Consider the following 26,916-nt stretch of genomic DNA (forward strand, 5'->3'; position numbering starts at 1 on the left):
GGTAAAAGCCTCGTCGAAAATTACTTATCGACAGATTTTTTTTCGTCGGTAATTTACTGACAGATTCTTTTCCGTTATCGACAGATTTCCTTGGTAATGGTCTCCCCATGCATCCAAAATCCGTCAGTTTTTCCATTATTGACAAATTTTTCTTTAGTAATCGTCACTTCAATTTCGCTTTACCCATCCGATTTTTCGACAGATTTTTCATCGGTAAGTAGCGTCAGATTTTCCGACAGATTTTCCGTCAATAATTAGAACCTAGAAAAGTATTCTCCACTTTGAATACAGATGAAAAATCTTCTGTAAATCCATCAGTAAGGTAAAATAGTATTTTTTTTAGATTTTTCATTACAAAATAAACCTGATTTCATACAAAATAAATATAAATTTAAAGAAGTTTATCATATTATCAAACTAAAAGAAAAGTACTATAAACAAGCAAGTCAATATAATTCAAAATATAAACAAAGTATATTGATACATCAACTATAATAATAAGTAATAACTATACATCAACAAAGTGTATTGAGTAAATTAAAAGTTGTTAATGGGTATCCAAACTCCAAAGGGCTCTAAATGATTTTCTTCATACTAGTAAATTAAAAGACCTATGCTGCAAGCAAATCCTATTGAATTTCCTAACTCATTCGAACCATTTTCGCTGTTCTAATAATTAACTCGTAACAGAGGATTCATTAGATGAAGTTGGTGAAGGAGGTCCTGTGTTAATTCCACTTATCTCATCTGCAAAATTCACTTCACTTGCTATTTCTGCTGCTGCTTCTTCTTCTTCATCATCACTGCTTTCCTCACAAGAAAACTTTGCCTTCTTGTTCCTCCTCTTATCCTTCTTCAGATATATTTTGTAGCCAACCCATGATGACGTTATCTATTTCAAAAACCACATGTTATGAAATACCATATAATGTTTTAATGAAATATTACCAAAATAATTATTCACATAAGATAATGTGGCACACAAAAGTATTAAAAAAAAGAAAGAAAAGATTTGATTATTATTTAGATAATGTAGTCTGTTGTTGATCCTGCTGCTGTAATTGTATGATTTCAGATGGCAACAACTGAGTTATCTTTTTTATCTCTTTGTTCTTTACCCATAGAACCATGTATGGTCCACACACTATCGGATAGATGATCTTTTCATCTTTTAACTAATTCAGGTAAGGAAAACATTATAATTAAAAATTATGCTAGTGTGAGCATTTCCAGAAATGCAGTTGTCACTACAGCACATGTTGAAAGAACATACAGATTGTTTTTCTTTTACATATCTCTCTGTCACTTTCTGGTAGCGAGCCAATGCCTGATAAACCATAAGCCACGATTGAGTAAAGCAAATAGTAACATTTCTATATTTTGCTTCAAATTGGCGTAGCTCATTCCTCTTTCTTGAAATCTGAGCCTCGATGTCGTTAAGTTTCTGGGTGGTATCTTCATATGATTTTTCACATACTACCTCAATTGTATAGCTAGCAGTCTTAAAAAAGTTATCCCCTAAATGATAACAAGTTGAATTAGTGTTAATATATTTTTGTGTAACAAAAATAACCCTAGAAAGCAAAGAATGATAAAGGAAAAATAAATTTTTCAGAGGAGTGCCTTCCGAGACTTCACAAGGTTGAAGACCTTCCAACCTTTTAAAGAAAGCCCTTTCAGGATCCTTGGCCATCGCTAACTGTACCATAGCACTAAAAGTAACCGTCACTTTCAAACAATCACTTAAAACACAGGAAAAAGGAACGCAATGAAACCTAACTTCATATCGCATTCATTGTTGAATCCATTCTGTGCACTTGAAAATGTAAGAAACACATTTCGGCAGATGTCACCTTGCCAGTTTTCTCACTATCTTCCTGTACAGAAAAAAATGTATGCACTATTTACTAAATATACACTCAATTGTAATTGCACATGCACTACTTCTATGACTAATTGCAGTATATGTAATGTACAAATCAACTATGAAAAGCTTAGTACCATGCTTATCGTAATTTCAATTTAGAATCACTTAGTTTGGTAAAACCAGTCTAACAAGAAAGGGAGACTAAATGTAGAAGCATTAAAACAACAAAGATTACATGCAGTGCTAAACCATAGCCACCATTTGCATCTTGTTCAAAGTAAAGTAACTAAAAAATCAACCTCAAGCATTAAAATCCACATCAACCAATACCAAAAACTACACCAGATGGACTAACAAAGTTAGAGGGTACTATAAACAAAGGTACAATGGTACCTTGAATTTGCTTTGTGCAGTTGAAGTAACTATTATTACAATCCCTGACTCAGCTTGCTCCTCATTTATTGTCACAACAAAAAGTGAGCACATTGCTTCTCTACCTGCAACTTGCGACATAATTAGAACAAATACAATACCAAGAGACTAATAAGGTGGAAGCGGTCTGACTGTAACTGTCCCATTCAGAGCTTCCTCAAGAACATTAGCTGAAATGGTTGTCTTGATAGGGACATCCAGCTTGCTATAATCAAATAGAATAAGAAGCAAAGTGAAGTTAAGTAATTTTCAAAATCAAGCAGCAACCTTGTACCAAATCACACCTGAATAAAGCTATAACATTGTCTTGACTGTCCCTAGATTAGACAAGTCAATTTCCATATCCATGCTATCAGCATCAAGTGCCTGATAAGTTTTTGGAAAAATAGCTTAGATAATAAAAGATATATAGTACATAAAAGCAAAACAATTTCACTTCCAACAAGAAGTATATGCCGCTGAAATGTACATTTTTAAGAACTAACATGCAAATAAAAATTATGAATTTATGATCCATAAACAGAATTAACATGCAATTAATGGCAAAGATAATAATCTACTACCCAAAGGATGCAAGTCAGGAAAACAAAAGCAGAACATATGCACATTAACTTTATATGAAAACAAATGGCTTGGACTTCATATTATCCTACATGCATGACACGTATAACTTTAGTCAAATAAATCAAGTATAGATATGTAGTACACATTTCAGGTAAGTAGCTTTTACATTGAATATGGAAGTACATAAATACTAGTATTAGGCCAGTTTGGGTAAACAACTTAATTAAGTTATTTTTGAAGAAATAGCTTAAATAATAAATGCTTGTATTAAAAGTAACTTATAAATAAGTTATTTTGCGTTTGTTTTTTTAGTTTTAAAAGTACTTATTTTAAGAGAAAAGTGATAAAAAGCTTTTTATTATGAGAGAAGTCATTTTTTTAACTTTTCTTAAGCACCAAAATAGCATTTTAGAAAGTTGTAATTTTGTTTTAAAAATTGTACCAGACATTAATACTACACATTTTCATAAATTAAAAGTTAAAAAAAGTCACTTATGAACCTATCCAAACGACCCTTAGTATTAGAATAGTTACAGAGTAAGAGATTTGAGACTATTTGGTGTCCATCGTATAGACTCCTTCTTTAATCTTCTGTTCCTGAAATATTAGATTAAAAAATTAGGAGGCAAGAACTAAAAACAAGAGGGTGGCTTTTTATCCCATAAGTATTCGGAAAGAAAGGTATGTTAAATATTTTTATGCCATAGAGGCCTTCAGAGAGAAATCAGTGTCATAGAAGCCTGATAGAAGAAGGGTTATGCGTTCAATGCTGGAATTTATGCCAGACTGTTGAGCAATGAATATCATAAATGAATCGACGATTTGCTGGAGCTGCAGAACACAAAAGATTAGATTAACGAAGTATTATTTAACAGTACAGATATCAAATTGAAAGACAGAAAGCAAGAAGATTATAGAGAGTATAAGTTAATATACATATATATACTAGAAACGCCCGAAGTGGATCTAGGAGTGATAAGGAAAAAGAGTGAAGATGAAATTAATGTTTATTATTTATATGAATGCAGATGCAAAGACAGGAATTATATATGAAGTTAGATGCGGCACTAATCCGCATGCATATACAAATTAGTATGAAGTTAGATGTGGCGGTAGTCCGCACACATATGCAGTGCAGAAGCTTTATAAAGGAAATACGAAAATGAAGAAGTGAAAGCTCTTTATTGAATTAATTTTGGAGAAAGAAAAGATGAGAGAAAAAGGCTTACAAAGGATTCTCAGAGCCTCTCTCTCTTGTTTCTCTCTCTACACTTGTGTGTCTAAAAAACTCTACCTTAGAATGTTGCTGAGGTTTCTTTTTATAGACTTAGATTCTACTGTTTCTGCAGTACAAGTTATGTTAACCGGTACTATTTCTACAGTACATGTTGATACAATTTTTGTTTTTTGGAATTACATAATTATATTTCAAATGCTTATCTAATCTTCTCCTAAATTGATCCCGAAGCAATCGTCTTTGTTTTGATTATAATCACTTGAGGATTCTGCTGAAGAACTAGGGTCTTCTTTGTCTTCTTTATCTTCTTCGATCATCTGCATGATTTGTTGGAGGTGTTTTGCTAGTGTTTCTTTTGATTGGGCCCCTGCTAGGGCTGCAGCAATTTGGACTTTCTGATTGAGAAATATTGACTTTTCATGATCAAATGGCTTAACGAACTTAGGGTGTTCGTTGAACTATTTTCTGACTATGTCTGGGTGAGCCACGGTTGCATCAAACTGAGACCACCATTTAACATAGGCATTTATTTGAAGCATCGGTGGTGCCTTTGAGTGCTCCTGTTTTCCACATCTGTATTGCCATGAGAATACCCAGGCCAGTGCAAATGTAGAAAAAAAAATTTAAGATCTGTAGGGATGCTTGTTTCCTGTTGGTCAAATTTTTTGGTGAAAAATTTAAACCCCTCATCGGCAGGTGGGGGCAGGGTCTCTGGTAATGGGCCAAAATAGTCCTGCCATTGGGTAAACTAATTTGGAAAATGATAATTGGTATTTTTCTTGAAGTAGATGAGCCAGGAATGTCTATTCTGGTTATTTTGTAACTAAAATACTCTTGTCCAGGCGTCTACATAATCCCAATTAGAATATCCTATTGGGTCAAAAGGTTGAGAAAATTTTTTGGTATTATTTGGGTTTTTTTCAAATTGGGTAAGGGTGAGCACTTTTAATATTTGAATGATTGAATGGGTTGTATTGGTGGCGTCTTTGGAGTCTTTGTAGTGTTTTACCGAGACTGAATCTGAATCCACTAGTATGAATTTATAAAACTGTCTGGTTTTGTTTATAGCTGTTGGTCTAAAATGGAATCCTTGTGGGAAGACTTTAGGGATTACCTTAAAAGGTGATTTTTCCTAGAATTCAGGTTCCATTAAGAGGACAGATGAGAATTTTTTTTTTGAAATGTATGTGGATTGTGGTTTTGGTTGGATATTTGGGAGTTGGGTCTGAATCGATTGGGGTAATTTTGTTTGGGTAATTACTTTACCTTTTGGGTCATTACAAATGGTCTTTTGGGATACTACTTGTGACAAAAGTTTTGTCAGGTCAATTTCATTATCATCTAAACTATCACATATATCAGCCTAGGATTTTTTGTGAAGTTTTGAGAGACTTGCATCTTGTAAGGCCAACAAGGTTTTGATTGGGAGAGCATAGTTTGCCTTTGTTTGCTTGGCTGTTCGGCTACTTGAAGGTTGAGTAGATGACTCAACTATATTTTTTGAGACCTGAGTAGATGACTCAGTTGGCTCTTGGATTATTGGGGTAGGTTGTTGGGTGGAAGACCCAGTTGGGGTGCTTGATCCTGATTTTTTACTTGGCCCTGATAGGATTAGGCGGGTGCCTCTGCCTCTCACAGAGGCTAATGTTGCCTTTGTAGGCATGTGGTGGCTTTTGCTGCACGTATTCACAGGTAAGGTAATCATGGAGAGAGTTTGAGATTCCTTGAATGTATTCAATTTCGAAATAAAAAAGGCTTAAAATTGCTTGCCAGCGAGCAAAAATGTGTTTGGATGTAAGATTTTTTACATCTTCTTGTAAAATGTCTTTAGCAGACTTACAATCTATCCTGACCAGAAATTTTTGGTTTAATAAATCAGATTGAAATTTCGAAATACATAAAACAATTGCTAAAACTTCTTTCTTTATAGTCGAATAAATTTGTTGGGAAATATTCCAATGCTTAGATGTAAATGCAATGATGCACTCTTTATTATTAAGTTTTTGTTTTAGGATGCTCCCATAACCTTGATCTGAAGCATCAGTCTCAACAATTTTGAAAGCTTGTGGAACAGGAAGGTAAGGACAAGGGAGTTCCTTGACACTAAGTTTGAGTTGTTTGACAATCCTTGTCTCTGCTATATAATTTATGTAGCCAAGGAACCTTTGGAGTTGATTCTTTTCTAAAATGTGATCAGAGAATTTATCTGCAAATTGGATAGCCCTGTCTTTGGGTGTAATTGCTCTCTGGTGAATCATGTGACCAAGGAAACAGATTTTAGTTTGGAATAAACCAATCTTTGATTTAGAAACTGCTAGACCATTATGCCTGATAGTGTGCATTAAAGTTTCGCACATGTTTAAAATGATCATGCAAGGATTGTGAAAAAATGAGCACGTCGTCTATGTAGACGATGGCAAAGTCGGAAAAAGGATTGAAAATATCATTCATCATTTTTTGGAATTCAGACGGTGCATTTTTTAGGTCAAAAGGCATCACATTCCATTCATATTGTCTGAAAGGCACTGTGAATGCCATTTTGTATCTATCAGCCTCATTAATCTGGATTTACCAGTACCTAGATTTCATGTCAAACTTTGAGAAGATGCTAGCTGAGTTTAGTTTAGTCTATTTAACAAATCTTTTTTGTTCGGGATAGGATACCTAATCCACTGGAGAGCTTTGTTTAGAGACTTATAATTGATAACCAACCTAGGAGTGCCTCTTTCTAATTCAGCTTGTTTGTTGACATAGAAAGCAGAACAAGACCATGAGCTTTTACAGATAAGCTTTTTGTTCAAAAGATCTGTAATCTCTTTTTGACAGTATTGGAGGAGTTATTCATTCCTTTGTATGGGTCTAGCTTTTGTTGGAATCTGGCTTTCTTTGAAATCTTTTTCAAAAGGGAGATCCACAATGTGTTGTTTTCTATTCCAGAATGCGTGAGGCAAATCTGAACATATTGTTTCTTGCATTTGTTGAAGAAGAGATTTAACCTTTTGTTGTATTTTAGGTTTTTGTAATTGGGTTTCAATGGTCTTGAAAGAGACTTCTTCTTTTAAGAAGTTGATTTGATTAACTTTAAATTGGAGGAGGTTAAGGGTCTTGTGAACAGGGGTTGAAACAAATTGGAAGGTTGTTGGGGTTCCTCCTAAGTAGGTAGTAATACCGTCATATAACATCATTAACGGGAAAAGAGTTCTAATAAAGGGTGACCCCAATATGACTTGATTTTTTAAATCTTTGACTAGGAGGAAAGGTGTTTTTATTTGGAGAAAACCATTTTTAATGATAGCCCAAGAAAGCTTATACTTATTTGTAAGCAGTCGCCGTTAGCTGTACTAAGGCGCTCTGTAGTTTTTTCAAAATATTTTGTTGGGACTAAACCTTCCAAAATACAATTTTGATATGCACTTGTGTCAAAAGGGCTATAGTTCAAAAAAAAAAAAATCATGGATGACAATTCGAATATTGATATAGAATTTCATAACGGTTAATTGACTAACTAACCATAGAATTTCTGTTATCTCATCTTCTTGATCTTCCTTTGAGAGTTGAACAATTTGGTCATCATCTTCAGTTTGGAAAGTTTGGTTTTAAAGAATAGGATCATTCTGAGGTTCTTCCTCAATGTTACCAGAATCTTCCTCCAAAATATGAGATAAACAATTTTGATGTTGCTATTGTTGTTGTTTGATGAGATGGATCTCTTTCTTGAGATTATTAATATCATTCTTAAGATCCTGAATAGTTACAGGCTTAGAAACTTTTTTTTCAAATTTTTTGAAAATAGGTTTGACACCGTACTTGTTTTTTATAACCAAGGTTTTGGATTTATTTTTGGTTTCTAAAGTTTGTTTGAGCTTTTGGAGACAGTATTTTCTCTGCTCAGGGTTGGAGATAGCGTTTATGGCATCGAAAAGAAGCTCTTGTTCTTTTAAGATGACATTAAGCTCAAAATACTCATAAGATGATGATGATATATCATCATCGTGCTGGATATTTTTTAAATCCTCAGAAAATTCATGTTCTGATTCTTCTTCGAAGCTTTCGATAAGGAGGTTATTAATTTGCTCCTTTATTTGAGGATCAAGGTTGAGGTTGTTGATTTTCCCCTTGAGTCTATAGTATTTACTGATATGACCCGATTTTTTGCAATTTAAACAGACAATATGGCTTTTGTGAGGTTCTTTCTCTTTGTAACTCCTTTGTCTGGGAGGGGGCTTGTAGTGTCTCTTATGTTTCCACTGACGAGGGTTTTGATCTGGCCACCGGTTTCTGTGGGGAGGCTATATTATTTTTCTCGTGCTATAAGAGGGTAGGCCAAAATGTTCACAAAAAGAATCTAGGTCTTTCTTGTTTTGGGCCTTTTCGCGGGCAAGTTTGCTTTGAATCTTGTCATCTTGACAGATTTTTAAGGCCACCTTTTGGATATACGAAATTAACTGGCCATAACTCAAAGAATCATATGGAATAATTCCATCCGGAGTTAAGCTTCTGATTTTATCCATTACTTTACCTTCCAGGAATTTTGGGAGTCCAGCTAAGAACTTTTCTTTCCAGAAAGATTGCTGACTCTCTTCTCTTGTAAAAACTCTGGTTAAGAAGGTATCTTTATACCATTTGAAATTGGACAGGAATTTTCACTTAAGGTTGGATAGAAGCTCAGAAAACCAATCTTTCCATAAGGATGGGTCTCCTATGAAGTGATTTGCTATAGTAAAGATTAAGGTGTTAACAGCATCAGGAATGGTTTTCCCGTTCTCATTAAGGATGGGTTCACCATTGTCATTGATTTTAACGGCTGAAAGGATGGAATTTTTTTGGTCATTAGTGAGTAATTATCCCACCAGCCTTTAAGTTGTCCTGAAAATCCTGACACAGTAACATTTGTTATTGCTTCTTCGAAACTTTCATGGGCAGTCTAGTAGGCCGTATAAACCATTATCATATGTTGTAACATATGCATGATATTGTATTCTGTTTTTTCATCTATGTTCTATTCATAAACGTTGTTTGCATTGAAATTGTTGAAGCCTAACTCTCTATCTTCCAAAGCTAGGTCAGGAGCAGTCGTTTGGATATGATACTGTGGATAAGGTTTAGTAAGACCTTTTCATTTTGTAATGAAGTTGGTCATGATGGGGTTAATTCTAGGTGAATCTAAGCCATCCTCAGAGTCTTGCGACTCTTCATGGAGACGTTTATGGATGTTTTGGCTAACTGCCTTGTAACTCTTGTGGATGATTCTGTTGTTTGAGGGGTGTTAGGAATGGTCATTTGGCTGAGGAGATGATCTATTTTTTGTATAAGATTAGAAGTTCCTGATTCTTGTCTCAAAATAGAAGATTTGAGGTTTTATCTAGTTTTTTGGCTAATCTTAAAAGGTTTAAACAAAGGTTTTTCAAGAGGTTTAGGGGACTCAGAAGTAGTGGAACTTGTGGAGCTAAGCTTTTGACCTAGAGTTTGGAGATATTTATTGGTATAATTGGCCTGTTCCATGATATTCTTGATATCTTTAGGCTCAATGGGTTCATCCAGGTTTTTTTGTTTTGAAAGGCGAAGCCATGACAGGGATTTTTTAGAATCTAGACTATTTGTAAGGATGAACTTTCCTGTTGGGGGAAATTCAGATTTAACCAATTCCCCTTCCTGGATTTTCCAGGTTGATATGACATTTGAAGAATGAGATGTACTAACTTCTGCTTTAAAAGGATAATCTATGTTGTTCTTAATGCTATAAGAACGGAACCATTCAAAAAAAGGAATATGCATCTTGGCTTGATTGAGGAAGTGATAATATTCTTTCCTAAAATGTGAAATTTGTGCTGCCTCAAAGGTTTGTAAGTACCATCTCTTCTGAAGTTTCCATTCTTCAGAGTTGACGTTCCTATGCAAGGCTTCTCTATTTATGACAAATTCTTCAGTGGCATTGACATCATCATTTAAAGAAGAATATGTTGGGGATTAAATAGATTGTTCATCTATATCCTCTTCCTTTTGCTAAACGGGTCTGGGAATGTTAGAATTTGTTTGTAACCCTGTATGGTTGATTTCAGGGTTTGCCATCCGAATGTATGGATTAGGAATAGAGGAATGAGACCTTATGGAAAAAGATCTTCTTGCCGAGGCGAAGTCGAATCTGTAGATAGATGCGGCTTCAGACCGCGAGGAAAAAGAATTTCTTCTGTCAAAAAAGATTTCTACCTTTCCTGTTTCATCTTGTTTGATTTCTTGTAATTGGAGGGATTGTCTCGGGAGAGTAGGTATGGCTCGTTTTATAGCCCAAGATTTAGGGAGATCAATTTCATCCCATTTGATGAGGCGAGGTATAATAACATTTGCCTTTGTCCCCTTTGTCATGTCTGTGACAAACAGAGTTGTCTCATGGTCAGTTGTTTTCAAGAGGACTCTGGAGTTACAGGTATTCATGACTTTGTATTGAATCCTATAGATCAAGCCTGCAGGAATGGATCCTTCCTTCATGTCAAGGCCATGAAGCCGGATGTTGAGAAAGACTGAGTCTAAGATATTTTTATCTAGCAAACTCACAGTTTTGTTGGGGAAACAGTTGAAGTAGACCAAACCGTGCCCTAGACTTGTCTCAACAGTTCCTATGAGGGAATCACATAAATTATTATGCCTAACGTCTCTTAGGTACCTGAGAATGGAAGCATTTAAACCTTCTCTAATGAGTGGTTTAACAGCAACTTAAACACACCCTATATGAAGGTATTTATATTTGCGCATATGTTCTTAGATAGATTGTTTGTTTAAAAGGTAGAATTCCTCACCAGACTCAGGTCCTAGAGGAATATCGTTTTTGACAGTTTTGATAATATAATCAGATTTGCCGACACGTTTGGTTTCTTCAGGAACATATAGTTCATCCTAGAGAATGTTTGGTATTTCCCAGTTGTCTATAGCTTGATTAATATCCTCAAAGCTGACTTCTTCTTCAAAGATATTATGTTTTAGAGAGAGTTCCTCAGGTCGAGTTACTTTCTTAGAAAGAATGTTGGATTTTGTGTGGGATGAAGAAGGACTGTGTGCAAAATGACGAGAGAGCTTTCTCAAATGGAGCTTTTTCAACGGCTACAGACATCCAAATGGAGCTTTCTCAACGGCTCTGGAGCCCATACTTTGCTTCATAATTGAAGTCACAAAACTCGCATTCAACGCCAGGTTCCAGTACTATTCTGGCGTCCAACGCCCAAGGTAGAAGAGACCAGCATCCAACGCCTAAAAAGGACCCCCTAGCCAGCATTCAATGCCCTAGAGGCCTCCTAGCACATGGATCTCAATCAAGCTCATCCCAAACACTCACCAAGTGGGCCCCAGAAGTGGATTTTTGTACTAAAAGACTATTTTACCCTTCTTATGTAATCCTTAGTCATTAGTTTAGTATTAAAAGGAGAAGATCACCCTTGTTTAAGAACTCTCCTGACATATTTCAAATTTTACATTGTATTTTCTATCAGTATGAGTCTCTAAATCTCCTCGGTTGAGGGGAGGAGCTCTGCTGAGTTTTATGGATTAATAAAGTATTACTATTCTATTTTCAATCTGTGTTTGATTCTCTATTCTAAGATGTATCTTCGTTCTTCATCAATATGAATGCGTTGAACCGGCACAAGGTTATCTCATTCTACATGGGTTCAGAGTGAGTCTTTCATCGGACAATGATGAACCACTAGCTTGATTATACATCTCTTAGACAACTAATCCACGACTTCGTTGGGGACTTCTCGAGACACCAGTTCAGCCGAGGTATGGGAAGATTAGAGTCTTTGTGGTAGAGGCTAGAACCAAAGTCGCAACATTTTCTGATCTGGAAGATTCGACCTTGTCTGTGGCATTTTGAGTAGGATCACTAAGGAGAATGGACTGCAGGAGCTTCACCCTCAATCAAACTGGATCCGCACCAACCCTAGGGTTCAGATCTAGAGGATCATTGGCGACCTCTCAAGAAAGGCGTTGATCACATACAACCTGCCATAGAAGAAATCATTCACCATCAAATTGAGTAACGTTTTCTTTATTTTACTTTTATGCACTTTAAACAACCAACCAACTTTTCTATCCGCCTGACTAAGATCTACAAGATAACCATAGCTTGCTTCAAATCACAATCCTCATGGGATAGACCTTGACTCACAATCCCCAGTGCACTTGCTGGTTCAGTTGTGCGAAGTGTAATTTCGCGCACCAGTCAACAAGCAAGCAGAATTAGAAAGAGGCACTCCTAGGCTGGTTATCAACTATAAGTGTAACAACCCTAATTTTCGAGTACGCGAGATCATTTCTGAAGACACGGATTTCTCCGAAAGATCAGTAAAGGGAATACCTCTTCTGTATCATCAAGCATCTCAATCCTCATTGTCATTATATTATCTTTAACTCAGGACCTTAGTTGAGACAAGCCCGACAACGCAATCGCGAAGAACCTAGTTTTTGAACCGTATCGGTTAGGAGTTCTGATTCTAGTTTTCGTAAATAGTCTCAGTTTGATGAACCGGACTCGACTCATGAGAGAAGAGAGATAATAGTAAAATATTATCATTATATTAGTATGAGAAGATGCTTGAATGATATTATAAGGTTACCTGGTCTGTTTTAGTTAAAAACAGAAAATCGGTTTAACCGGGTTTACGGTTTACTGGTGCAGCTTAGCACTAGCACTCTCTGATGACTTTAGCAATGCTAAGGCCTCATTATACATGTTCTATTCCCATAATAAATATTTTACTAGTGTCATTTATGCTAGTAGCTCAGAAAATAATTTTTAGAGATGTTTTTGCAAGTGTTCCAATACATCTAGTTTTAGTAGTTATACACCTGAGATATTTTAATATTAATTTAACCCACCTCCAAGCCAACCAATCACAACTCACCCTACACCCCCAAGACCTCCAAGGCTGTCTCATTTAATCATTGTGGCCGAAAATAACAAGAGAGAAAAGAGAGAAATTTTCATGAACACTTAATCTTCAAAGCTTGATTTCTTCTGAACTAAAACTCAAATCAAAACTCCGATTTCACCAAAATGATCCTCTCTTCTTCCTCTACATAACCATGTAACTTATCAAGGATGGAAATAAGGTGATATGGCTGTCTCCCTCCCTCTTCAATTCGGTTTTCAAGGAAAAACCATGCAAAACATGTGTTTTCTTGATGTTCTTCCTTAGGAATCATGCTTAACTTGACTTGAGAGCCAAGAAACGTGAATTTCCAGCAAGTCTAAGGTGAGATATCTCTTCCTAACATACTGAGTGAGATTTGGTCAGTTGAGAGTTTTTGGATTTAAAGTTGTTCTTGATGTGATTTAGGAGGAAAAAGTGCTAAAGGACCACCTGAAAGTCTAACTGAATTAGGAGCAGCAAAACCAGGTAGGGTGTCACGAAATTAATCTTGATTATTTGTGTTTGAGTTGTGTGAATGTTGTATTATTTGGCTGTGCTAAAAATTGGTTGCATATATGATTGATTCTTGGTGAAAATTTGGTGAAATTTTGATGAAATTTGATGAAATTCAAGCTTTAAAGTTCTTGTTCTTGGGCAGCTGGAAAAACGAAACCCTAGGCTTAAATTGAGGTTCAATTTGTGTTGAAATCATATAGAAAATATGGGGTTTTAGTGGATGCTAATTTATTATGAATTATAGTAAAAATCGGTTGCTGAAAAGACTGAAAAACGGGTAAAAACAAAGAAAGAATCTGAAGAATTTATGAAGAACATGAAGAACACTTTGAGTGTGATGAAGAACAATGAAGAACAGGCCTTAGATCTTAAAAAGGGCAAGGAAGTAAAATTTTTGGTGTTTAAGGGGTTGTTTGGTAATTTCTGAAAGTTAGGGTGGTAAAAGTAGAAATATTAAAAGTTACGGGTGGTAAAAAGTGAATTTTAAAGGTTAAAAGTAAAAGTAAGTTAATTTTCGAAAATTTAATGATAAAATAATAAAAAATAATAAAATATTAAATAATAATATTTAATTAAAAATAATATTATAATAAAAATAATAAAATAATGCGGAAAAGGCAGTTTTCTGTAAAAGCTTTAGAAAGACAATTTTAAGCGCAGAATCTCATAATTACCTTCATAAAACACTTAGGGAGTGGTAAAAACATATTAGTGAGGCAAAGATAAATAAAAGATAAAAAGTTGAAGAAAAGATAAAAATCGAAGAAAAAGTCTGTAAAGTTTTAATGACAGAAAAATAGACAAAGACTAGTGAACGAACTAGGGCAACTTAGTTAGTACTTGAGTTGCGACTAGGGTTAGGTATTATATGAAAGTTAAACTGTTTCAGTATAGACTTAATGAACCTATACTTGGGGCAGACTAACTATTCATACCGAAATTTATATAAGCTTTAAATACATACGTTAAACAGAGAAAGCAGAATAAAGTAAAGAAGCGCAGAGAAAAGAACAAACATAGCAGAATAAAGAGATACAAGGAGAAAAGAATAATATGATAAAGAGAAATGGTTTGAGCCAGGATATTGTAAAAGTGAAAGATGTAAAGGTTGTACAGTATGATTGAATAAAGGAAGAAAGAGGTACTGCATAAGAATGTGAAAATGATGATGAATAATGAGAATGATGATGAATGATGATAATGAGAATGATTATGTGATGATTTGTTGCTTGAGGCAACCCAAGAGATATTTATTTGTTGCGTTAAGGCAACTCTAGATATACTTGTATGATCATCTGCTGCAGTGAGGCAGTCAGATAGATAATGGTGTGATCACTGAGAATGCTTTCCTATGGTACAGATCCATATTTTATTTCCTGTATACAGAAGGTGTGTCGGCTTACATCCCTGCAGTGGCAGATGTGTTATTTCCTACGTGCAGTGGACCCTGTGGTGGCAGAGGGGTTATTTCCTGTACATAGGGTATAGCCAATAGGAAAGCCTTATCCAGACAGAGGTTGCTGGATAACGTCGGGAGCGGGTTAGTAACCGACAGATGAGCTCATTACCTGCACTAGGGCTAGACATGCATCATACTTGGCTGTGCATTTTCCTCTGTTATGATTGTTGTATGAATGTATGCTTTCCTTGTTTGTATTCTATTCTCTGTGTCTGTGTTGTATTTTCTTGTATTTTTCTGTTTGTGTTCTATTTTCTATTTTCTCTATTTCCTCTATTTACATGTATCTTCTATTTACTGCTTCTTGTATTCTGCTATATGTCTGCTAAGCGACACGAAATTAATGAACTTAACTAATAACCCCGACCCTACTAAGAACTCCCAAGTTCAACCCTTCTCTCTCCCTTCCCCCTTCAAATGGAAGCATGAGTACCCTTCCGTAGTTTGCTGATGACTGTTCTGCAAAGAGGATTCCGCTCTAGGTAGTCTTCTGAGTCTAGAGTGAACTCCGTTACCTGTTTATATGTATATACTGTGAGGCCAGCCAACGTCTGCACCCTGCTTATCTACAAACTTTAACCTAAGTCCTCCGTACGATGTTGCTGTTATATGGCCACTCGATGAAGTACTTGAGAGATCCTCTTTGATGACATATGATCGTACAGAGGATTAGTAGACGACCTTCCACCTTTTGATGACGATCCACCTGACTTGAGTTTTGAAGACCTAGAACGTACTTTCCCTCGCTTTAGTAGTTTAGAGGGACTAGGCGAGTATAGAGTCTAGGCTAGCCTAGGTGCCAGCTTAGGGACCTCTTGAACAGGTCAGGACCTGGGATGTTGTATGTATGTATATGTATATAGTTATTATCTAGCTATATCTAGGGGTGTTCTAACTAAAAGTCTATACTCTAATAAAGGCTGGATCACTGAATGTTGTTAGCTACTTGTGATGTATTTATGTGTGATTGTTTATAACTGTTTTATCTGTTTTTATTTGTGAATTGATTATAAATGATTATGTTTATTAATCCAAATGTTTTCAGGAAAAAAAAGTACCTCACTAACTAACTACGCTTTTAACAACGAATCAGGCTCATATAATAAATAATAGATAATAATTAGGATGACAAATTGGTAGCACTCGGTTTCTGGTATGTCCTAGGTGTACTGAAAATTGGGTCGTTACAATAAGCCTCTAAACGAAGCTATCTAGTGGATTAGGTATCATATCCCAAACAAAAAAGGTTTGTTAAATAGACTAAACTAAACTCAGCTAGCATTTTCTCAAAATTTGACATGAAATCTGGGTACTGGCAAATCCAGATTAATGAGGCTGATAGATACAAAACGGCATTCACAGTGCCTTTCGGAGAATATGAATGGAATGTGATGCCTTTTGGCCTAAAAAATGCACCGTTTGAATTCCAAAAAATCATGAATGATATTTTCAATCCTTTCTCTGACTTTGCCATCGTCTACATAGATGACGTGCTCATTTTTTCACAATCCTTGCATGATCATTTTAAACATGTGCAAAACTTTAATGCACACTATCAGGCATAATGGTCTAGCAGTTTCTAAATCAAAGATTAGTTTATTCCAAACTAAAATCCGTTTTCTTGGTCACATGATTCACCAGGGAGCAATTACACCCATAGACAGGGCTATCCAATTTGCGGATAAATTTTCTGATCACATTTTGGAAAAGAATCAACTCCAAAGGTTCCTTGGTTGCATAAATTATGTAGCAGATTTTATTCCAAATTTAATCACCCTTATCAAATCTCTCCATGATTGTCTAGGGAAAAAACCACCCTCCTTGGACTGATATGCTTACAAGGATTGTCAAACAACTCAAACTTAGTGTCAAGGAACTCCCTTGTCTTTACCTTCCTGTTCCACAAGCTTTCAAAATTGTTGACACTGATGCTTCAGATCTAGGTTATGGGGCATGCTAAAACAAAAACTTAATAATAAAGAGTGCATAATTGCATTTACATCTAAGCATTGGAATACTTCCCAACAAAATTATTCGACTATAAAGAAAGAAGTTTTAGCAATTGCTTTATGTATTTCGAAATTTCAATCTGATTTATTAAACCAAAAATTTCTGGTCAGGATAGATTGTAAGTCTGCCAAAGACGTTTTACAAAAAGATGTAAAAATTCTTGCATCCAAACACATTTTTGCTTGCTGGCAAGGAATTTTAAACATTTTTTATTTCAAAATTGAATACATTCAAGGAATCTCAAACTCTCTTCCTGATTACCTTACTCGTGAATACTTGCAGAGAAAGCTGCCACATGCCTAAAAAGGCAACATTAGCCTCTATAAGAGGCAGAGGTATCCGCCTAGCCCTACCAGGGCCAAGTAAAAAATCAGGGTCAAGCACCCCAACTGGGTCTTCCACCCAATAACCTACCCCAATAACCCAAGAGCAATTGAGTCATCTACTCAAGTCTCAAAAAATATAGTTGAGTCATCTACTCAACCTCTAAGTAGCCAAACAGCCAAGCAAACAAAGGCAAACTATGCTCTCCCAATCCAAATCTTGTTGGCCTTACAAGATGTAGGTCTATCAAAACTTCACAAAAAATTCCGGGATGATATATGTGATAGTTCAGATGATGATGAAATTGACCTGACAAAACTTTTGTCATAAATAGCAGCCCAAAAATCCATTTGTAATGACCCAAAAGGTAAAGCAATTACCCAAACAAAATTACCCTAATCGATTCAGATCCAGCCCCCAAATATCCAACCAAAACCACAATCCAAATACATTTCAAAAAATAAATTCTCAGCTGTCCTCTTAATAGAACCCGAATTCTGGAAAAAATTACCTTTTAAGGTAATCCCTAAAGTCTTCCCACAAGGATTCCATTTTAAACCAACAGCTATAAACAAAACCAGACAGTTTTATGAATTCATACTAGTGGATTCAAATTCAGTCTCGGTAAAACACTAAAAAGACCCCAAAGACGCCACTAACATAACCCATTCAACCATTCAAATATTAAAAGTGGTTACCCCTACCCAATTTGGAAAAAACGCAAATAATACAAAAAAAATTTTCTCAACCTTTTGACCCAATAGGATATTCTTATTGGGATTATGTAGACGCCTGGACAAGAGTATTTTGGTTACAAAATAACCAGACATTCCTGGCTTATCATTTCCCAAACTGGTTTACCCAATGGTGGGACGATTTTGGCCCATTACCAGAGATCCTGCCCCCACCTGCCGATGAGAGGTTCAAAATTTTCACCAAAAAGTTTGACCAACAGGAAACAAGCATCCCTATATATCTTAAATTTTTTTTTACATTTGCAGTGGCCTGGGTATTCTCATGGCAATACAGATATGGCAAACAGGAGCACCCGAAGGCACCACCGATGCTTCAAAGAAATACCTATGTTAAATGGTGGTCTCAGTTCAGTGCAACCATGGCTCACCCAGACATATTCAGAAAATGGTTCAACGAACATCCTATGTTTGTTAAGCCATTTGATAATGAAAAGTCAATATTTCTCAATCAGAAAGCCCAAATTAGTGTAGCCCTAGCAGGAGCCCAATCAAAAGAAACACTAGCAAAACAGCTCCAACAAATCATGCAGATGATCGAAGAAGATAAAGAAGACAAAGAAGACTGATGCGGGCGGAAATTTGCGAGTTAAGAATGATTATAAAATATGCGTTGCAAGTATAGTTCTCAACCAACCATAAATCCGCTTTATCAATTTAAAAGGGTGTCATAGAAATTAAAATCAAAATACTGGGAGTATGAGTCCCAGGTCGTCTCCCAACGAGTTGTAGAAAAGTGTGCTATTTTATTAATCAGATATTTTCAAAAAGGGTTGAATTGAATGGTAGAAAATTAAATTAGAGAATTTATATAAATTTAAATAAAGGCCTTGACTGGGAGTTGATTAATTGAAGCCCTATTCTTGTTGCAGTACTCTCAAGATTAATTGATAATTGGGGATTATTCTATTTAGTTGTCCCTCACTAAGTAAGGGAAAGTTAAACAAGTTGGAATGCTATTTCTATCCACAAGTTCCAATCCGCTCTTGGGAGGATTGGTGTTAGTGACTAGAGAGCAATCCAACAATAAACCCAACTACAATCTTTCTCTTGAGCATCCCAACTTCAAGGGTTTCTTTCAATCAACTCCCCATCAAGTTAGGAAACTACTCGTTCATTGTAAATGTAAAATTCATAACATAAGAAAGGGAATTGAAGAAAGACATGATAAATAATGATCAAAAGATTAATTGAAAATAAAAGTAATTATTGTATTAATAAATGCTAAAATAATCCAATGGTAAAAGTAAGTAAATTGAGGAACATGGAAGAGAAAGAGACAAGTAAAGAGAACGAACTAGAATGTCGAAGTCTTGATGAGGCAATAACTCTTCTCAATATCCCAATGCAAAAATAATGAACATAACAAATTCTAAAAACTATGAATGTGTAGAGAGAAAACCTAGAGGAGAGGAAAACTAGATCTAAAAACTAAAACTATGCGGAGTGAATGTTGTTCTTGGTTTCTGCATGTTCTCTGGCTCTAGTCTGCTTTTCTGGGCCGAAAACTGGGTCAAAATAAGGCCCGAAATCGCCTCCAGCGATTCTGCAGATTATGTAGATCGCGCATGTCACGCGGACGCATCGCCCATGCGGCCGCATCACTCGTGCTATTCCATGCCGCGCGGTTGCGTCATCCATGCGACCGCGTCACTTGTGCTGTTCCATGCCGCGCGGTCGCGTCGTCCATGCAGCCGTGTCGCTTCTCGCTGGTCGTCTCCTCAATTTCTTGTGTTCCTTCCATTTTTGCAAGCTTCCTTTTCAATCTCTAACTCATTCATGCCCTATAAAGCCTGAAACACTTAACACACATATCACGGCATCGAATGGAATAAAGGAGAAATAAAATACATAATTAAAGTCTCTAGGAAGCAAGTTTTCAATCATACAATAACTTTAGGAAGGAATTATAAATGCATGCTTATTTAATGAATAAGTGGGTAAAGATCATGATAAAACCACACAATTAAACACAATATAAACCACAAAATAATGGTTTATCAACCTTCCCACACTTAAACATTAGCATGTCCTCATGCTTTGTTGAAGGAGATAAAATAAATGAGTAAGAACATGTAAAACCTGTGCAATGCAATGCAACCTATATGTATGAATACAACTATATGATTTTTGTCCACTTGATCTAAAGTAAATAAGCTCTTCAAGATAATTACAAATCAAATTCCACTAACTCAATTCTTATACAGTAAGAACAGATAAAAATGCAAGAAGATAGCTCATGAAAGCAGGGAACATAGAAATTCAAGCATGGAACCCTCACTGATGGTGTATGTACACTCTAGTCTCTCTAGTGTATAGGGTCATCACTCTATCTTCTCTAATCATGCTCTCTAATTTTTTTGTTCTTTTCCTAACCAATCAACAACATTTAATATACTAATGCAAACATCATGAGATCTTTTCAAGGTTGTAACGGGGCCAAGCTAAGGGTAAGGATGCATATATGGCTAAATAAGCTTATGAATTGAATCTTTAATTAACCCAAGCTTTAACATAACCTATATATATTCTATATAACTTTAGAATTCATACCTAGCTACCCAGAAATCTCTTTCACATCCATACTTATGTATCAACCTTTTATTTTGATTTTATCATACATGCATTGATCCTTGAATTCTTAATTCAACATTGGGGTAATTTTGTCCCACTTGATTGTCACACACAATTCTATCTTAAGCTAACCAAATATTCAATTTGGGATATATAATTGTTTTTCTGCTTAAGGCTAGTAATGTGGTAAAATATAGAACAAATGGGATTTAAAGGCTCAAAGTGGCTAACAAAGGTAATTGAAAGGGTAGACTTAATTTGGATAAGTAAGCACAATAAATAATGGCCTCAATCATGTGCAAACATATAAATATAATAAACATTAGACATATAGGATGAAACAAAATGTAGATTACAATCATAGAGAAGCAAACACACAAGAATAAAATAATTATGGTTAAATAATGTAACCATTCATAAAGGCTCAAATTTCACAGGTTGTGTGTTCTTTAGCTCAAAAATCATGTTCCAAATACAACTTCAAGCAAATTTAACATAAAATAATTAATTAAAATTAGTGAAATTTTGTTCCAAAGATAGAGTCTTAGAAGAAACTCATTGTCTTTTCAATCAAGCAGAACATGTGTGCAACTAATCTATTACTATGCAATTTATCCTATTCTATAAAAGAAAAATCTAACTAAATATCCTAATTTACTGGTGCTAGGGAAGAGAAATTACCTCCGGAAGTCAGGTACTGACCGACCTCCCCACACTTAAGGCTTTGTACCATCCTCGGTGCCATCTGTCAGGAATAAAGGTGGGCTGGTAGCAATATCTCCACAGTCGGGACCATCATGGTTCCCTGTGCTGGTAAAGGAAGTGGAGTCCGGGGTGTCTGAGTCCTTGAATTTTCCCATGATCAGCTCCTTGAGGTATGTGAATCGGTGCTTGTTACGGCGCTCTCTCATCTTAGCTTTGTATTCTTGCCGATCCAACCTTGCAAGTATCTGCTGGAGCATCTGGTCAGTAGTGGGTGCTTGTGCTGTTGAAGAAGGAATATCTTCAACAGGTTCAGTAGGCTGGCTGATAGTGGCGGCTGGAAGTCTAAGGTACTTCCCGTTAGGGACATACTGATCATTCCGGGGGAGTATGGCTTTGGTGTCCCCAGCTCTGTAGGAGACTCCGGCGGCTGAGACAAGATCTGAGACCAAGGCGGGAAAAGGTAAATTGCCCACAATTTGTAAGTGTCCCATGGCATTTCGGATGTGTCTTGGTAGGTTCAGAGGCTGGTCTGTAAGGATGCACCATAGTAGAACGGCCATGTCCGCAGTGAAGGAGGATTCGTGAGTGCTCGGGAAGACGTAATGGGACATGATCTGTGCCCATACGCGAGCCTCCAAGGTAAGTGCTGAAGCCGAAATTCCCTTAGGGCGGGTACGATGGTATCTGTAGATCCAACGGCTGCCAGGTAGTGCGATAACTCTGAGAACAGTGTCCCAGTCAAATTGGTACATCTGGTGCTTGAGTGTGGCTTCTTGAAAGGCATCCAGTCCTTCTGGAACAGGGGGAAGACTTAGAACTTTTTGAATGGCCTCTTCTGTAATGGGGACTTGCTTCTGACAAACGTAGACAGATTGCAGGGTTGGTAAGTGGTAGTTGGAGTAGAACTCGACTACCCAAGAAAGATTGACCTGCCTTGGCTGTCTTTGTAGGAAACCCCATTGTCTTCAGGCAATCTGCGACTCAACAAGTGTAGCAATGTGGTTTGGGAGGAGAAGAAGGTATTCGTTGTTGTAACTCCTTTCTACCAGGATGGGGAACATCTGCTCACAGTAGTGATTGGGGAATCGTGCAGTGTCCTTTGCTGGGAAGGCTCTTTCTTTATCATCAACCTTTATAATCCTCTTAATTTTCTTTGTTGAGGGCTTAACTACAGTTGAAGAAGGTTCTGCCACTAATGCTCTCTTCGTTCCTCTCCTTGCTGTTGATTTGGGAATGGCTTTCTCTTTTCCTTTCTTGGTGGCCATCCTGAAAAAAGGGAAGAAAAAGTAAATTAAATTTAAAGAGATAGAGCAAGGAAGAGAACGGGGAAGGATAGTTATAAATGCACATTAAAAGGTAAATGATGTTAACACACGCTCATGAGTACATGTAAAAACTCATTAATGGAAAATAGCTAGTGCATATGATGACAAGTGAATGCAAGGTGTTTATTGGCATGCCGGCAAAGGGCATGAGTAGCATAGATCAAGCATCACTCGTAACAAACCATCGCGTTTGTATTGACAATTAATTTCAATTAATAAAATAGTAAAGGGAATTTGTGAAAAGCAAGCATTGAATATTAGAGTAGAAAAATGTAGAGAAGTTCATAATGTCATATGGGCTTTTTCACAAACACATAGCATGCATGTAGAAGAAGCTCTTGAAAATAAGAATCGGAACATGCAAATAATCCCTTAAAAAGCAATATATAATTGTCAAATAAATTTACAACAATCCACAAGTATGTAAGGAGAAATGATGACTCAAATAAATTGATAACACCAAGTAAAAGGAAAAAGAAAGAAAAAGAAAATATGAATAATGAAGGGAAAAAGAAAAGAGAAGAAGATGACATATAAAAATAAGAAGAATAATAGAAAAGTAAGGAGGGAAGGAGAAAGAAAAACCTTGTTAATGGGGGTGAGAGAGAGTTAAAAGTGAGAAATTAGGAAGATGGGAGGAAGGGAGGGAGAAGAAATAAGGAGGGAAAAGAGAAAATAGGATTTGGGGAGAAAAAGATATGATAATTGGCAAATTAGGGAAAACTGTGCGGCGCAAGCGACGCGAGCGAGTGGGGCATGCGGTCGCGCGACTTGTGCTGAAGTAAATGACGCGATCGCGTCGGTCACGCGGTCGCGTGACCCGTTTTATGCCATTGGCGCGAGGGCAGCCTCGCACTCGCACAACTCTCTGTTCAAATTCATATTAGTGCCAAATTTTGGGTGACGCGATCGCATGGGGCATGCGATCGCGTGAGTGGTCAATTATTGGGATACGACGCGGTCGCGTGAGAGGGACTGCGCGTCCAGCGCCAGTCCAGCACCACTCTAGCACAACTTTCGGGTGTGCACCACTTTGATGTCGAAATCTTTGTCACGCGGCCGCGTGGGGCATGCGGTCGCGTGGGAGGCCATTATTCCCATATGACGCGGTCGCGTGGGACGATTTGTGCCATTGGCACGCCTCCAGCCCTGCTCCTGCGTAACTCTCTGTTTATATTATTATTGTCTCCCATCTCCTTGCGACGCGGACGCGTCAATGAGGCGGTCACGTCGCGTGAATTTTTTTTTTAAATAAGAGTATGTAAATGCAGATGCACGAAATGTACTAATGAAGAGAAGAGTTATTGAATAAGAAAAATTAAAAATAAAGAAAAGAACAATCATACCATGGTGGGTTGTCTCCCACCTAGCACTTTGCTTTAACGTCCGTAAGTTGGACGCTCCACTAGCTCAGTCTTTAGCTATGTGGGGATCTTCCAAGAAGAAGATCTCGAGCTCCTTGTTTTTCTTCAGTTTCTCGCCATGGTACAGCTTTAAACGATGTCCATTAACTTTGATAAGTTCAGAGCTTGAAGGATGACTTAGGTGATAAACTCCGTACGGTTCGGCCTTCTCTACTCTGTATGGACTTCCCATCTTGATCTTAACTTGCCTGGCATGAGCCTCAGTCGAGACTTGTAAAGGAGGACTAAGTCCCCAGGTTGGAACTCTTTCCTCTTGATGTGCTGATCATGTACAGCCTTCATCTTCTCCTTGTATAGTATTGAGTTCTCATAAGCTTCTAGGTGAAGGCTCTCCAATTCCTGCAGTTGCAACTTCCTTTCAGCTCTGGCTTTTTCAATTCCCATGTTGCATTCCTTTACTGCCCAAAAGGCTTTATGCTCTACTTCAACAGGGAGATGACAAGCTTTTCCATAAACTAAGTGAAAAGGACTCATCCCAATGGGTGTTTTGTATGCTGTTCTGTATGCCCAGAGTGCATCTTGTAGCCTGGTGCTCTAGTCTCTTCTATGAGGTTTGACTATCTTCTGCAAGATACGCTTTATCTCTCTATTTGACACCTCGGCTTGCCCATTAGTCTGAGGATGGTAGGCTGTTGTAACTTTATGAATTATCCCATGCTTCTTCATTAGTCCTGTTAGTCTCCTGTTACAAAAATGGGTGCCTTGATCGCTCACCATTGCTCGTGGTGATCCAATGCGACAAATAATATGGTTTCTCACAAAGGAAACAACAGTGTTAGCATCATCATTGCGGGTAGGAATTGCTTCCACCCATTTGGAAACATAATCCACAGCTAACAATATATAGAAATAACCATTAGAATTTGGAAATGGACCCATGAAGTCAATGCCCCAAACATAAAGAATTTCGCAAAAAAGCATAATTTGTTGAGGCATCTCATCCCTCCTGGATATATTACCAAATTTCTGGCACGGAAAACAAGATCTACAAAATTCAGCAGCGTCCTTAAAAAGAGTAGGCCACCAGAATCCACAGTCTAAGATTTTTCTAGCAGTTCTTTGAGGGCCAAAATGTCCTCCACTCTCGGATGAGTGGCAGGCCTCTAAGATGGACTGGAATTCTGATTGAGGCACATACCGTCTAATTACCTGGTCAGTGCCACATCTCCATAAATATGGCTCATCCCATATATAATATTTAGACTCGCTTTTCAGCTTGTCCCTTTGATGCTTAGAAAGGTTTGGAGGAAAGATGCGGCTAACTAGATAATTAGCTACAGGTGCATACCAAGGGACTATCTCAGATACTGCTTGCAGGTTATCAAATGGAAAATTATCGGCTATAGGAGTGGAATCATCCTTAATGTGCTCAAGGCGACTCAAGTGGTTTGCCACTAGATTCTAGTTACCACTCCTATCCTTAATTTCTAAATCAAATTCTTGTAATAGCAGTATCCAATGTATAAGCCTTGGTTTGGACTTCTTTTTAGATAATAAATACTTTAGAGCTGCGTGGTCTGAATACACTACTACTTTAGTACCAAGTAAATAGGCTTGGAATTTATCCAGAGCAAAAACAATAGCAAGAAGCTCTTTCTCAGTAGTAGTGTAATTCGACTGAGCGGCATCTAAAGTTTTAGACGCGTAAGCAATAACAAAAGGATCCTTACCTTCAAGTTGAGCCAGTGCTGCTCCTACTGCATGGTTGGAAGCATCACACATTATTTCAAATGGTTGGCTCCAGTCTGGTCCTCTCACAATTGGAGCTTGAGTCAGTACGGTCTTCAGCTTATCAAACGCTTGTTTGTAATTTTTACTAAACTCGAACTCAATATCTTTCTACAGTAATCTGGATAAGGGAAGTGCTACCTTACTGAAGTCCTTAATGAATCTCCTATAAAAACCTACATGGCCAAGGAAAGAACGGACCTCCCTCACAGAAGAGGGGTAAGGTAAACTAGAAATAACATCCACCTTTGCTGGATCTACAGAAATGCCAGTATTAGACATAACATGTCCTAGTACAATCCCTTGTTTAACCATAAAGTGACATTTTTCAAAATTTAATACCAGGTTTATACTGACACATCTATCTAATACTCAAGATAATCCATCTAAGCAAAGGCTAAAGGAATTGCCATAAACACTAAAATCATCCATAAAAACCTCCATACAGTCCTCAATAAGATCAGAGAAAAGACTCATTATGCACCTTTGAAAAGTAGCTGGTGTATTGCACAAGCCAAAGGGCATTCTCTTGTAAGCATAAGTCCCAAAAGGACATGTAAAAGTAGTCTTTTCCTGATCCTCAGGAGCTATATGAATCTGAAAATAACCTGTGTAACCATCTAGAAAATAATAATGTGATTTACCTGACAGACGATCCAGCATTTGATCAATGAATGGAAGAGGATAGTGATCCTTACGGGTTGCTTGGTTGAGGCGTCTATAGTCAATGCAGACCCTCCAGGTGTTCTGAACTCTGGTTGTTATGAGCTCTCCATGCTCATTCTTCACTGTAGTGACTCCAGACTTCTTTGGCACTACTTGTACTAGACTTACCCATTCACTGTCTGAGATGGGATAGATGATATCTGCATCTAGTAGTCTGGTCACTTCCTTTTTGACAACCTCTAGGATAGTGGGGTTCAGTCTTCTCTGGGGTTGACGGACAGGTCTTGCTCCCTCTTCTAAAAATATTCTATGCTCACAAACTTGAGGGCTGATGCCTACTATTTCTTCCAAACTCCAACCAATTGCCTTCTTGTGCCTCCTCAGCACACCAAGTAGCTACTCTTCCTGTTGAGAAGTGAGTTCCTTTGCA

General features: G+C 37.0%; 1 protein-coding gene and 1 pseudogene across 1 annotated transcript; both read right to left on the reverse strand.

Moving 5' to 3' along the window:
* On the reverse strand, positions 608-2,647 carry LOC110269243 (annotated as a pseudogene).
* Positions 677-1,693, reverse strand: LOC110269242 (chaperone protein dnaJ 15-like). Its single transcript, XM_021116943.1, has 3 exons — positions 1,624-1,693; positions 1,274-1,518; positions 677-892 (listed from the first exon to the last, which is right to left on the reverse strand). Exons 1-3 carry the CDS (start codon positions 1,691-1,693, stop codon positions 677-679), a joined length of 531 nt encoding a protein of 176 aa, XP_020972602.1.

Source organism: Arachis ipaensis, chromosome B02 (assembly GCF_000816755.2).
Source record: "Arachis ipaensis cultivar K30076 chromosome B02, Araip1.1, whole genome shotgun sequence".
Classification (NCBI taxonomy): Eukaryota; Viridiplantae; Streptophyta; class Magnoliopsida; order Fabales; family Fabaceae; genus Arachis; species Arachis ipaensis.